Source organism: Cupressus sempervirens, chromosome 1 (assembly GCF_028749045.1).
Source record: "Cupressus sempervirens isolate cs-2001-9-10 chromosome 1, ASM2874904v1, whole genome shotgun sequence".
Taxonomy (NCBI): domain Eukaryota; kingdom Viridiplantae; phylum Streptophyta; class Pinopsida; order Cupressales; family Cupressaceae; genus Cupressus; species Cupressus sempervirens.
Genome location: NC_143118.1, coordinates 390,976,899 through 390,990,294, shown reverse-complemented (window position 1 = coordinate 390,990,294; position 13,396 = coordinate 390,976,899). Strand labels below are relative to the sequence as shown.

The window sequence follows — 13,396 nt, the reverse complement described above, 5'->3', positions numbered from 1 at the left end:
TAATTTTATTCTCTCCTCCTTTTATATAAACAAAGACTGAAATATTTTTATTTATCATGAAAGAATAATACATTGAATTATTTTGCAGGTCAAACCTTCATCTATAATCTTTGTAAACAAATTCTGAATATTTCTTTGTAATTGTATTGCTTATGCCATTGTTTTTCTGACTTCTTTTCTTATTTATATGTTAACAGCATGGAGATGTGACTTTTCAAAGTCAACAGTCATTTTATTAGAAAATAATAATTCACGCTTTTTCAATAAATCTCCTTAATCACTGTTTTATGCTTACAGTATCCTTTTAATCACACCATATACTAAGATTTATTATTTTTTTCACATTATCCATGCCTTTTGGAGATTGTGGACTCTCAATGACATATTTCATAATCATTTGATGGTATATTGCAAACCGTTGTGCAAGTTTTTACATCTTTAATATTTCTAATATTTATGCTATTTGTTTGATATCCCGTAACAAGTGATGAAATTTATGCCGCTGTCGATCAGATTTATTTATTCATACCGTGCATGGCTCCTTCAATTTCTTGCTATGGGTTGATCAAAATATCTGGGTAGAAGATGAAATGTCTTTGTCTTGTGAGACAATCCTAGGACGGTAAACATATCACTGATCTTATTCTTGTCAAAAATCTCTTAAACTTGTTAACCAATTGTTTTGGTTCTTTATTGATTTTAGATGCATCTTTGGCAGTCCTGTGATTGGTAGAATTGCAAGCCTCCTGTTTTGAAAGCCAACAGTGCCAATAACCTGTGCTCGACCTAGGCCACTCCATGGTTGTTGTATAGTGACAAGCTCCCAAAGAATTACACTGAAACGGTAGACATCAAATTTCTTGTTGGATGATTTGGGTGTGAATACCAACTTCTTCCCAAGACGCACCAAACACTGGAGTCGTCAAGTTAATTGTAATATCAGTAGTCAAAGCACCTGACGGAGCCATAATTTGAAATTTTTCATGCTTTTATTTGAGCATTGTTTCTAATAATACCATATTATAACTTGTTCTATTGTTAGATTTCATATCCCTCAGTTATATTGTTCATATGAGAAAATCTTAATTATCATTTATTTCATTGGGCAATTCTATTATCCATACTGTTCTGAATATTTGATAATTCAATTTACTTTACCTATTTGCAGATGCTAATACATTAACTTCTCTGAATTATTATAAGGATAATCAATCTTGAATAAGGGCATGGATTTATGAGGAGTCTCATCGGAATTCTCTGAATGTCTATTCAAGAAAATAAGCTTGATGAGTAAAATTGATTAAGATGAATTTGCAGAAAGCTGAAGAGGTTCGACTGGTGCGAAATTTACGGCTTTATGCACAGATGTTGGAATGTTTACGCTATGAACATAACTGAAGGATGCCAATTAAAAATTCAGATATTGTCATCGCTGAGATCCATATTTTAAGCATTACCGGAAGTTTTAACATATCAATTATATTGTCAATAATGAATGTGTTGATTTAGGATATTGAATTTGGTATATGTTTCATGAAGTATGCTCCAAGAGTATGATTTCTGTTAAGTATAAGTTGCAGCCTCACAGTTCAAAAGAATAGTGTACGATATTCTGAATACTGATGAGAAAACATGTGAAAGAAGTGGGGAGCATTTACCATAGAACTTGCAAGAATGAACCTTGCTAATACCAGTCTTCCAATGAGGCAAAGTGATTATCAAGGAGCATCAGTGATGATTAGCAAAAGCATCTGAAAATGAATTGTTTTTAAGATCTGTGAAATCTTTCATACCTTACCATGAGTTGGATTGCAAAGAATGTTTGATGCACAAATCACATATGGCCAAAATTCCATGTTGTGAACAGTCTAAAGAAGCGAATATGAAGCAGTCACAAATGTTCATTTGTTGCACCCAGTCACAACATGGAATGAATGGAAGGATGAAGATACAGGAGAAATATCTTCAATAGAAAGCCCATTATCTGTCGCTAATGTACAAGATATTTGGCAACAATATCTTCAGGATGTTACCCGACAAATAAATATGTGGAAATCAATATGCTTGATAATGAAATTCTTAGTTTCCACATCTTATAGAGCCGTCTGAGCATGAAAGATATTTTTTTGACTTCAATCCTTGATAATTTTTTTTGTAATAGTTCTTTGTTATTGATGCAAGTCAATGGAATCTGCGATAAAGAGGAGTAGCGGATTATACAGTCATGGACACACCATGGAGAATATGGTACAGGGAATGTGTTACAACTTCAGGAATAAACACAATGAACACAATCTCTGAAAAGCATATCTCATCAAAATTTAAAGAAGAATTGTAGTAGAAACTTAATAAAAAACGCACATATCGAAGGAATATTCTTTCCTATCGTGTTGGAGCGTACAAAGCCTTAACCTTATGTAATATCCTCCTAATAATGGAATTTAATTATAATAGTCAGAATAAAAATATATAAACACTTCAAAAGTGTAAGAGACAATAATTATTATATAACAAAGTTATTAGTAAGAGACTAACTATAAGATACTTACATATATTGATAATTATATATATATATATATATATATATATATATATGACATGAAATAAACATAATGGATAATATTATTACATTTTATAGATCTCAATTTAATATAACTAACCATTAGTATATAATATAAAAATCAAAGAGTCACATCTCTTTGATGAAGGGACACGAACAAGTTCAGGCCCATGTATATAACAAGGAAGAGAAATCAGCGAAGGGAGAAGGATCCTCATTGAAGAGCAAAAGAAAAGTTCAAGATGCATACATTGCAAACGTGTAAGAGACAATAATTATTATATAACAAAGTTATTAGTAAGAGACTAACTATAAGATACTTACATATATTGATAATTATATATATATATATATATATATAAATTAGACATGAAATAAACATAATGGATAATATTATTATATTTTATAGATCTCAATTTAATATAACTAACCATTAGTATATAATATAAAAATCAAAGAGTCACATCTCTTTGATGAAGGGACACGAACAAGTTCAGGCCCATGTATATAACAAGGAAGAGAAATCAGCGAAGGGAGAAGGATCCTCATTGAAGAGCAAAAGAAAAGTTCAAGATGCATACATTGCAAACGTGGACAATATAAATAACAAATAAGGCATCGAATCATAACCAGAAATATCAATAATAGACCATTGAAGAAGATATGACCTAGTTAATAATGTGAAGCAGAGATAATCACCACGGATGATATCATAATGTGACAGTGTAGAGAAGTAAACAAACTTTCTTCCCCACCAATGTAGATATTCAGAATCATCATCAGATATGCAGGATAGACAAATATTGGAGACATGAAGAGTAAGAGAAATAAAGAAAGAAAGAAAGAATCCAGGTCAAGTTTTCCTACTGATTATAGTTGCTGAGCACTCAAAGTGAAGCAAATAATTTATATGGTGAGCAATTACAAGGAATGAATAACAGTCTGAATAAGAGATAGTCCACAATGATAAGAAATGTAGGCAGCAAGGAATACTTCAAAGCAACAAAGATTTAATTAAGAAAATATAGAAATGAGACAAAGCTTCACACCAAAAGGAGAGATTACTAATCAAGACATTAATAATCAATAAATAAGAGAAGAGTTTTATAACTCCTATAGAGACCAAGTAGATCTTGATAGAGGGCATTTGATAAGAATGTCGTGATTCTCTTAAGAGAACTCACAAATATTAGAGGGCATTCTTTGTGAATGTCAAGATTCCTAATTGGAATCTAGAGAGAGATTTATAGAGAATCTCTTAGAGGCAATATATATTGTAGTGGTCAAACATATGCATATGTCAGAGATAAGAGACTTGGTAGAGGTGGGATCTCTACCAAGTAGTGTTACCAGAGATCCCAAAGAGGCCTAAGGGAGAAGCTCTTTCTATGACAATTACCTAATTGAGACGTAGTTCTCACTAGAGGGTTACTTGATTGGAATTGAGATTCATGCTTGGGGGATGGCTAGGGCCTTTGATGTCTCATGATGCCATTATGGTTGGGAGGAAACGAGCATGGTTGGTTTTAGTTTGGTGGCTTCATTACTTGTGCTTTCCTTCTTGTGATATTTGATTTATGCTCATGTATGTTCATTGCGATGTTGCTTTCTGCATGATTACATTAGATGCTATGGATTAGATGTTAGAATTATTTGATCTCCTTTGTGCTTTCAAGTGCTCATGCCTTGACTAAAGTGGTTCCAGTACTCTCGATGTGGAGATTCTAACTCTATTTTTCCTTATATATTGATTCTTGGGCTTTTTCTTTCTAAACCTGGGCGACTTTGTTTCAGCATTGGACGATACTGGAAAAACATTGCATGGCTATAGGGAGAAACATCGTGCGATACTGGAAAGTATCACATGACAGTAGCCAAGAATATTGTGTGATACTGGAAAAGTATTGCACGGTATTAGGAAAGTATATTGTGCGATACTGGAATGTATCGCATGATAGTTGTAAGAGGTATTGCACGATACTGGTAAAGTATTGCCTCATAATAGTGTACAGTATCGTACGATACTGGAAAAAGTATCACATGGTTTATATGCCAAAACTTGCTCAGGCAAACAAGAAGTATTTTCAAACTTGTCGAGGGTGTTTCAAAGGGTGTTTTGGATACCCTATTGGGTTGCACCCCTTCCTAGGTCTTGACAGTTCGAAGATTAAGTGTTCTTGTTTGTTTGATTTTCATAGTTGGTTGTTGAATGCGTTGGTGGTAGTGACCTTTGGAGATCGTTGGTTGTTTGGATTGTTTGATTAAGTCTTGTAATCTTTTGATTGGATGCATGTTGATGTTATTTGAATACATGCTTGGTACCTAAAAAAATAAATTGTATTAGCTTTTATTTGTCCTTGTTCTTGTTGGTTATCAAAATCGTTGATTAGAAACCTACGAGCCTTGCCTGCTCGATGCTGGGATATCTAATCGATTTTGGCCAACTTGACAGGATCAATCAAATTGATTCAAATCCTCTGCACTTTTGGCTCCGCTAAACCAAGGCCTGTACACCTGATCCTGGATAGCAAAACTTGGATCCAAGATGATTTATAGCGAATATATTATAACACAAAGATAATTTCCTCAAGTGGCAAGAATTCAAGGAAAGCTTCTGGATTGTAACTAATGAGTATTATTCTTCGAATTTTGATTACTTTAATAGAATTGTGAATTGCTGAAAAGAAAATTTAAATTGAATTACTAAAATAGACAAGTATCAAATCCTTCGAGAAAATAGATTAAGAAAAATCGCTAGCAGATGAATTGAGAAACATGAACAATTTAAATCATCAGTGCCAAATTTCAAATGGGCAATAGAGTCAATAGTTTACGTTTTCACATACAATTTTGTGATATACAATATTTGGAAACAATTAAGTTATCATGATGCATCAAATTATTTCACTTTTTTGTGTATTTAAACTAGCCTATAATATTTTAACCTATAAAAGGACCAAATAGGTACAAATATGAAAACAATTTTATTTTACTGTATTTGTATTGATCAAATTCAAATAACGGAGAACAATTTGACTTGCTTAACGTGATAATGAATTATTTATAAGAAATAAAATGATTCACAAAAGATGAACTATAATATTTAACTCAAATGTAAATGAAACCCTTACTGATTTTACTGCAAGAAAGTCATGTTGAGGACATCCAATATTTTGATGCTCTATCCAACACAATTTCTCACAATAATTGAACTATATGTATGGCACCCTCAATATGCAGGAGCTTAGTTCGACTCCAATCTCTTTCAGAAGATGAATCTAATAATCTACGAGCTTCAGAATGTGTAGAACTTAAAAAAAAAGAAATCTTGAATCATATCTTGCTGAGTTTTACATCATATATTTATAGAGCCATAAGGGGTATCAGTTTGTTTTCCAAACTTTGCACCCTTTCATAACAATACCTAACCAACATTATAACTTTAATTTGATTTTAAATAAAATCAAATGCAATAGCCAATTCAATTATCCTTCTTTATATATCATCATCAGTTAACATCTGCATCCTTTGCATTCACCGTCAACTTATGTTGCATGTTTAGATTTCTTTGATGTTTGTGCATAACTGAACATCCCGTTAGTGCCACCTCCAACTGATCCTTTGGCTCACATCCTCCTGAAAACCATTCGCATTGAAGACAATCATTCTTCCTCAAAGCCAACATGATTATGACTTAGAGCAGACGTTTTCTTAACTGGCACTAGAATGATCATTGGGCTCTCCTCACGAGCATATGTTTTGAACCTTGGTGCCTTCTTGTCGTGTCTGATTCGCCTTTCGACACATATCCTGAAGTTGCAAGCAAACACACAAATAATGAGATATCAACTACAAGAAATAAATCCTCCTCCCTAATCGGTTTGGGCACAAAGAATCTGCTGAGCACTAGCATCTAATCATTCCATCATTTAAATTTAAATAGGCTTGATAAGAATAGATCCTGTGCACTTTTCAACCAAAATCCCCATTTCGCATGATTCATGAAATTCATCAGTATTTAAAGGATAAATCTTTAGAAGGTTCAAACTCTCTAGCTTTTTTGTGTTGAGAAAATGGCCTCCACATCCCCTTGCTCTTCTCATTGCATGAAGATGACGAGATTCATGCAGATATGGCTTTCTCACTTTCAAAACTTTATTTTCTAACTCTGCCTTGGGACGTGATTGTTTGCGTCATAGGATTCCATAATATTGTTTGGCATTGACATACACAGGCTCTTCTGTTTCAAGTTGCAGGAGCATACGAGCCTGTTGTACTCCAACCATGTGAGGGTGGATCATTGTCGAAGCTCCACAGGTCAGAATACCTTGTTTACCATACAGGGTAAAAGCTTAACACGTGTAACACAATTCAATGTAGAATAGATACTTTATTTATATATGGACTTGCTGATTACAATCTGAATACAATGACTACAATGATCACAATGATTACAAGGATAATTCCAAAGCCCATCTCGGATGTATTCATATACCTTTTCGAAGGGGTGACTCAAGCGTCACGCGCCCGTTCGGATACTACTCTACCCGTCGGCTACACTATACATTTTATCAACAACATCATCCCCCTCAAAAAGAAAAGTCATCTCTAGATGACAATACAACAAAATTTCAAAACAAAATACATCAATGCATAAGTACTAAACAGAGGGATGCATCTGCGTCCTCAACTCGTTCAGCTCCATCCATGGCTTGTAGACCTGTTCTTTCCTGATCTTCAGCTCTGCTTTTGCTTCCATTTGAAGCTCCAGGGCTGACTGCATCATCTCTCCGACTTCTCCCAACTCCTTTTCCTTCTCTGCTGCCATCTTTTCTTTTTCTATTGCCAATTGTTCTTTTTTTTCTAACAAGGCTGTCCTCTCGGATTGCTAGGCCGCCCTCTCAGATTCCTAGGCTGCCCTCTCTGAAGCTAACCTGGTAGCTGACTCCTCTCGAGCTCTCTCAGCTACTACCTGATTTGCCTGACTCCTCCGAAGAGTGTAGTATGCCTCCTTGTATAACTTTGCTATCTCATGAATTAGAGCCTCTACCCGGCTCTCCATCTCAGGGTCTCTCGTCGTAGACCAGTCTTGTTGCATCTTCGTGGTCTCCACATCTGGCCATCCCCTCTCCTCAAAACAAACATCCCCTCTCCTCAAAACAAATTTTAAATGCAGCTGGACATTCCAACCTCATGAAGGATATGACTCCCTCTAGCTCCTTCACCACTGACTCCAATGCTTGAGTCTTAGCCGAAACTAACACTTGGTGAGCCCGAGATGCTAGAGCTGCAACATCATCAAGAAAAACTGCCTCTGTCATCACTGTCTTCTGCGCTGTTTTGTACAACCGTCTTGTTTCCAACAACCGCGTTGTCTGGTGAAAGGTCTTCAAGTGATGTTCTATTCTCCGCCTATATCCGTTCGTCCAGTGTATTGGGAACAAAGAGATCACTCCACGCTCGTGCTCCCTCGGTACTTCGAGCCGTGCGAGTTGCTTCCCTTCTGTTCAGACACTTTCCCCTTGGCGTATACAGGTTAAGGAACTCTTCCCTTGTTTCCTGCACCAAATTTAAGCATTGTCGAGTCTCCTCCAGCAATTCCTCGGCACTCCTTAGCCTACTAGGTGAGTGCACTCCCTCCGTCTGTGCTTTTTAACCTTCGGTGCCCCTCGGCAATCTGCTAAAGTCTCTGCTTGCATTCTGCCTGCTGTTCTAAAATTAAAACTTCTTGTGTTGTACGTAGTTCATCCTTATCTTTCACCTTGTTCCTATCCTTGTTAAGCAAATTCGGCATTAATCTTCATATCATTCCTTCGTTCTAGGTCCATCTGGCAACGACGCCAAATGTTTATTGTACAGGGTAAAAGCTTAACACGTGTAACACGATTCAACGCAGAACATATACTTTATTCATATATGCACTTACTGATTACAATCCGAATACAATGACTACAATGATCACAATGATTACAACGATGATTCCAAAGTCCATCTTGGATGTGTTCATATACCTTTTCGAAGGGGTGACTCAAGCATCATGCGCCCGTTTGGATACTACTCTACCCATCAGCTACACTATACATTTTACCGACAACATACCTCCAATATAAGGATATGCGTAGTGGTATGAAGCACGAGCAATTGAATGACCAAGCTCCAATTGATGATGCAAGAAAAATGTATTCTGATGGAATAGAAGAAACGACTTTTTCTGCCAAATGCTGATTTTTTGTGCCATCTCCATTAGTCTGAACATAATTGATTTGTGCTACTTCTGATATTTTGAGAAGATTACTGTATCTATGTTGCTCATTACCATCTCTTCTTCTGCTGGTTTAATGGATGCTCTGAAACCATATTAATGATAACCCACTTTGCTTATTAGTAGATTATTTTTAAAGAACTGAGCCATTGAATTAGAACGAATGATAAACATCCAATGATAGTAATGAATATATTTGTCAAGCCATAGTACTTCATCAAGTCTCCAACCTCATATCTTGAATGGAGGCCAAAAATTTTTTTTTGCCCAAAATAAGGCTCCATCAGTTCCAAGGATTTTTGGGTGGGGCATTACACACTGACATTGACTCCTCATCCAACTCATACTCCTCAATGTCATTTAGTGTGAAACCAAATCCACCCTCATCCCCCCCACAGCTTGCCTTTCCAAATCATTGACATCATTCTCTATAGAAAATGGAAGTTTTTTCTGTGATGTCCAATCACTGTAAGGATCTAATCATCCAAATCAATTGGACCAATTGTTGCTTCCTGTGCTTTCGTTATATGCAACCAAAGATTATATTTCACAAAGACAAGGTCATTGAGGTACTTTTGAGCTAACTTGTTCCTTTTTTCCCTGTGTGGATGGCCTCAAACAAGCTCCAACTGTGCTCACAATTGGATGAACTACAAGGCTGACATAAAATTTTGAGGGTATTTTTTTTGAGATTTGGGGCAGTTTTTTGCCTTCAGATGCTGAATTAAAACAGATACAAAGTTTTTGGTGCGAGTAATAGTGGTTAAAACTCGCCAGGTCCAAAATCTTGACGAATGGCCTCAAACAATCTCCAACTGCGCTGACAATTGGATGAACTACAAGGCTGACATAAAATTTTGAGGGTATTTTTTTGAGATTTGGGGCAGTTCTTTGCCTTCAGATGCTGAATTAAAACAGCTACAAAGTTTTTGGTGCGAGTAATAGTGGTTAAAACTTGCCAGGTCCAAAAACTTGACGAGTTTTGGCAACTTGCCGTGTACTTTGGGAGTGTTCCGTCTATGGTTTGGATGATACATTGTACTTTCAGTTCTGAGACCATTGCTGGTTTTGGATATTTTGAAAATGTTGTATTTGAAGGCTTATTTCTTCTGTGCCATTTCTGTAAATGAGTTTATTGCTATATCTATTTCCGCATATCTGTCTACTTCTCTAACAAACTCAAAATATTTTTTAACTCACTTTAGTCGCTATCAATGTAATTTGAATTTTGAAATATTTTCTTTTTATGCACCATAAATCTTTATGGATATCATGAGGAACTGATTCCATTTTCTCTCTCTAATCTTGGTTTTGATGCTTACTCATCTCTACTAAAAGTAGGGACAGTCGGATGTTTTACATATTTTGAAATCAACCATGCCTGGCTCTTGCAGGCTTTTCTTTTCCATTATTAGTTTCTCCACAATATAATCTTAAGCTGAGATGCAAATCATTTATTGTCATAGAGTGGTGTAATAGGTGAAGTACAAATTTTCTAATGCATGCACTATGTCTTCTTGATAGCTTTTTATTGCTGATTTTTTCAGGAAATCTTGAACATTTCATTCTAATCAGTCTCTCAATGGATCAAACGTTGGATAAAGATTCTTCTGCACAGAAAATACCATCATCCACACCCTCAGAAGTGACATCATGCAGGAAGAAAAAATCCCAGGATGCCTCATTCATTGAAGATTTGAGGGATCACTTTGATGAATTTATCCATGCTTCCATGGATGAGCATATAACATGTTTCCAAAAAACAATGAAAAAGGTTAGATGCTAGTACTCTCAATCAGTTGGTTCAAATACGCTACCATCATATTATCAAGCTGCGACTCAAAATTGTTTTATTGGGTATTCCTGGTGCAATGTACATTTGCAGCTCTACATCTGTGTCTATATCTTTATGTATTAGTAGTATTGTTGATCCTCATTAATATTTTATATGGGTTTTTCAGATGAATGAGAATTCTGGCTATATTAGTAGGTCGTTGTAACAGGCACGTGGCTGTATGATTTGAACTACAGTGACAGTTTAATAAGTTCTCCTTTTATTGATGTAATCCTTGATATATCGGACTACTTAACTATCTGCTTAATGATTTTTTCGTTCTGTTAAATATTCTAGTTTTGAAAATTTGTGTCTGTAGTTTAATATGTTGAACGTTAGATTTATCTTTTTGCAGGAATACATGCTTGTACATAGCTACCGCCAATCTTACATATTTGCATAAGGCCCTATCTGTTAGATGTTTTAAGGCCATTCATTTTGCTAATAGCCTATTTGCATCACCATAGAAGTTCCTTTAAATGTCACCTAGCTATATAATTTGCCCCCGTACATGGACTATGGAATTGTGATAGATTATTCTACTATTTTGAGCCACTTGATTCAATCTCTTATGTTTTCTACAGATGTTCGGAATGTCGAAGGCTGTTAAAGAGAAGGGTGCTAGCTCTGAGTCAGTGGAGAGTGACTCGCCAGTTCAATCAAGCACTTCACGATAACTCCACGCATAAAAATTTGTCGTGTTAATTTGTATCTCCAGGACAGACATTAGGAGTGTGCCGAAGGCAGAATAGACGTAAAATGGATTTGCAGAGGAAATTTGAGTCAACTTTATATTTAAAATTTTAAACAGATATTGACACTTTTTACGATCTGTTACTTGTTTTATGTTAGCTCAATACACTTAACACGTGCACAGTAATGCTTATTTAATATTTATAATTTTCTTAGACTTTTAAAATTTAAGTGAACATTGTTTATTTCCCTAAAACAGTTATTTCTTTATTATTATTACATATATGAGGCTATTTTTATACTGCAAGTGCTGATTATATTGAAGCAAGGCAAACCTGCCATTATTGTCAGGATATGGTATATAATGCATATGGTTTCTTTAGTGGCTGTGTAGTTTGTCTTTAGCAGCTGGATTTTAATAGCTGGATTTTAACAGATCTATCATAAATTCTGTCTGTCTTTCATATATCACATCTTGTAAACCATCTAATGCAATTTCTTTTGCACGCCCTGTTACATATTTGTGAATGTAATACTAGTACTTATACCAGAAGGGGTGCAATATTTTATGTTGATAGAAAGATATATTGCATCATTTGAAAGAGTGTAGACTGCATGTTTCAATGTTGAGAAATTTGTCACTCTCTTTAATATTTGTATCTCTTTAACTTACACAATAAATTGCAATTCATTTCCAACAACACACGTGTAGTATCTTTGCACAACTTCTTGTACCATTTCAATTTCACAATTATTCACAGTTTGAATAGAGTGGTTTGTTCATATTACATCTTCTGTCATATCTCAATTGTTTGTAGTAAAATTGTTGGAAAGGTTTCCAAGATTGTTATGATAGGATCCCAACCAATTCATTCAAGTAGAAGCAACCAATTCATTGAAGTAGAAGCAGTTAGTGATATTCTTTTATCTTATTTTTCAGCTTCACTTTCCTCGATTTCTCTTCCTCTTTTAACTTTTTCTTCTTTGGCTTCTTCTTCTTCTACTTTGTGTCACCCATTTCCTCCACCTCATTTATTCCTCTGTATTCCACTTCTTTTTCCTCTCTTGCCATTCCTACTACTTCCGCTTCTCTTCCTCTCCGTTTTTGTTCTCGTTTGGCAACTTCTTCCACTTAGTGTCACCCTTCTCCTCAGTCTCTCATTCTTAGTATTGAAGATGAATATTTATTTATGATTTTAGTTCTATAAAATATGTTATTTATAATAATGTTAATAGTTAAATATATAATTATATATTGATATGATAAAAGAATGGGAAAAAATATTATTATATTATATTTTGTAAGTATGATATTTATTCAAAAAAAATTCAAATTATAAATGTTTAAAAGTTATAATCTATTTTTTGGCATTCAATCAATAAAAAATTTAAAAAGAAAGATTTAAATTTTTACTATTTTTGTTATGTTAAATTTAACATTTATTTTTGCCACATCTTACCTATAGTAAAAAGGTGCATTTTAATTTTAATTTTTTTTTCTATGATTCTTGCTGAAATACATCTTGTTCGATAAACTTGAGATAACTTTAAAAAAAAAAAAAAAAAAAAATATTGCATCTTTTTTAATTAGCTAATTTTTTTTGAATTGATTTGTAATTTTTGAATGCAACTTCAATTCAATATCTATTTTATTGGTCTAATTTATTAAATAAACAATGGATATTTATTCATAATTTTAGTTTTAGAAAATCTATTAATTGTTTTAGAAGTAATATTCATACGTATAAATAATGTGAGTATGTTAATGTTAACATTTATCTTTTAGGTTAAATTTGACAACCATCTACATATCAAAATCTTAATATTTGTTATAAATAGAATATATTTTAAAACATAATCTTATAAACATTACATAAAATATTTGTTGAAATTACAAATTTTGGAGATATAAATAATTATCTTTTATATATATATAAAAAAAAGTCCAAAACATAAATGGAGATCAAAATATAAACAATTTTTGATGTAGTAAATTAAATTTTAATTCCTTTATAATGGATATCTATTGACATTTTTTTTGATAGAT

At 34.1% G+C, this 13,396-nt stretch overlaps 1 protein-coding gene across 4 annotated transcripts in view; it reads left to right on the top strand.

Moving 5' to 3' along the window:
* LOC149577934 (uncharacterized) overlaps nt 1-11,580 on the top strand; it is a 131,597-nt gene extending 120,017 nt beyond the window's left edge. For all 4 annotated transcript variants that reach the window (XM_089826670.1, XM_089826680.1, XM_089826688.1 and 1 more), the window contains 2 exons: nt 10,370-10,596; nt 11,241-11,580. In XM_089826670.1, coding sequence (XP_089682796.1) covers nt 10,405-10,596; nt 11,241-11,333 — 285 coding nt within the window. In that variant the 5' untranslated portion in view covers nt 10,370-10,404 and the 3' untranslated portion in view covers nt 11,334-11,580. The remainder of the gene's footprint in view (nt 1-10,369; nt 10,597-11,240) is intronic.
* Nucleotides 11,581-13,396: the final 1,816 nt, after the last annotated feature.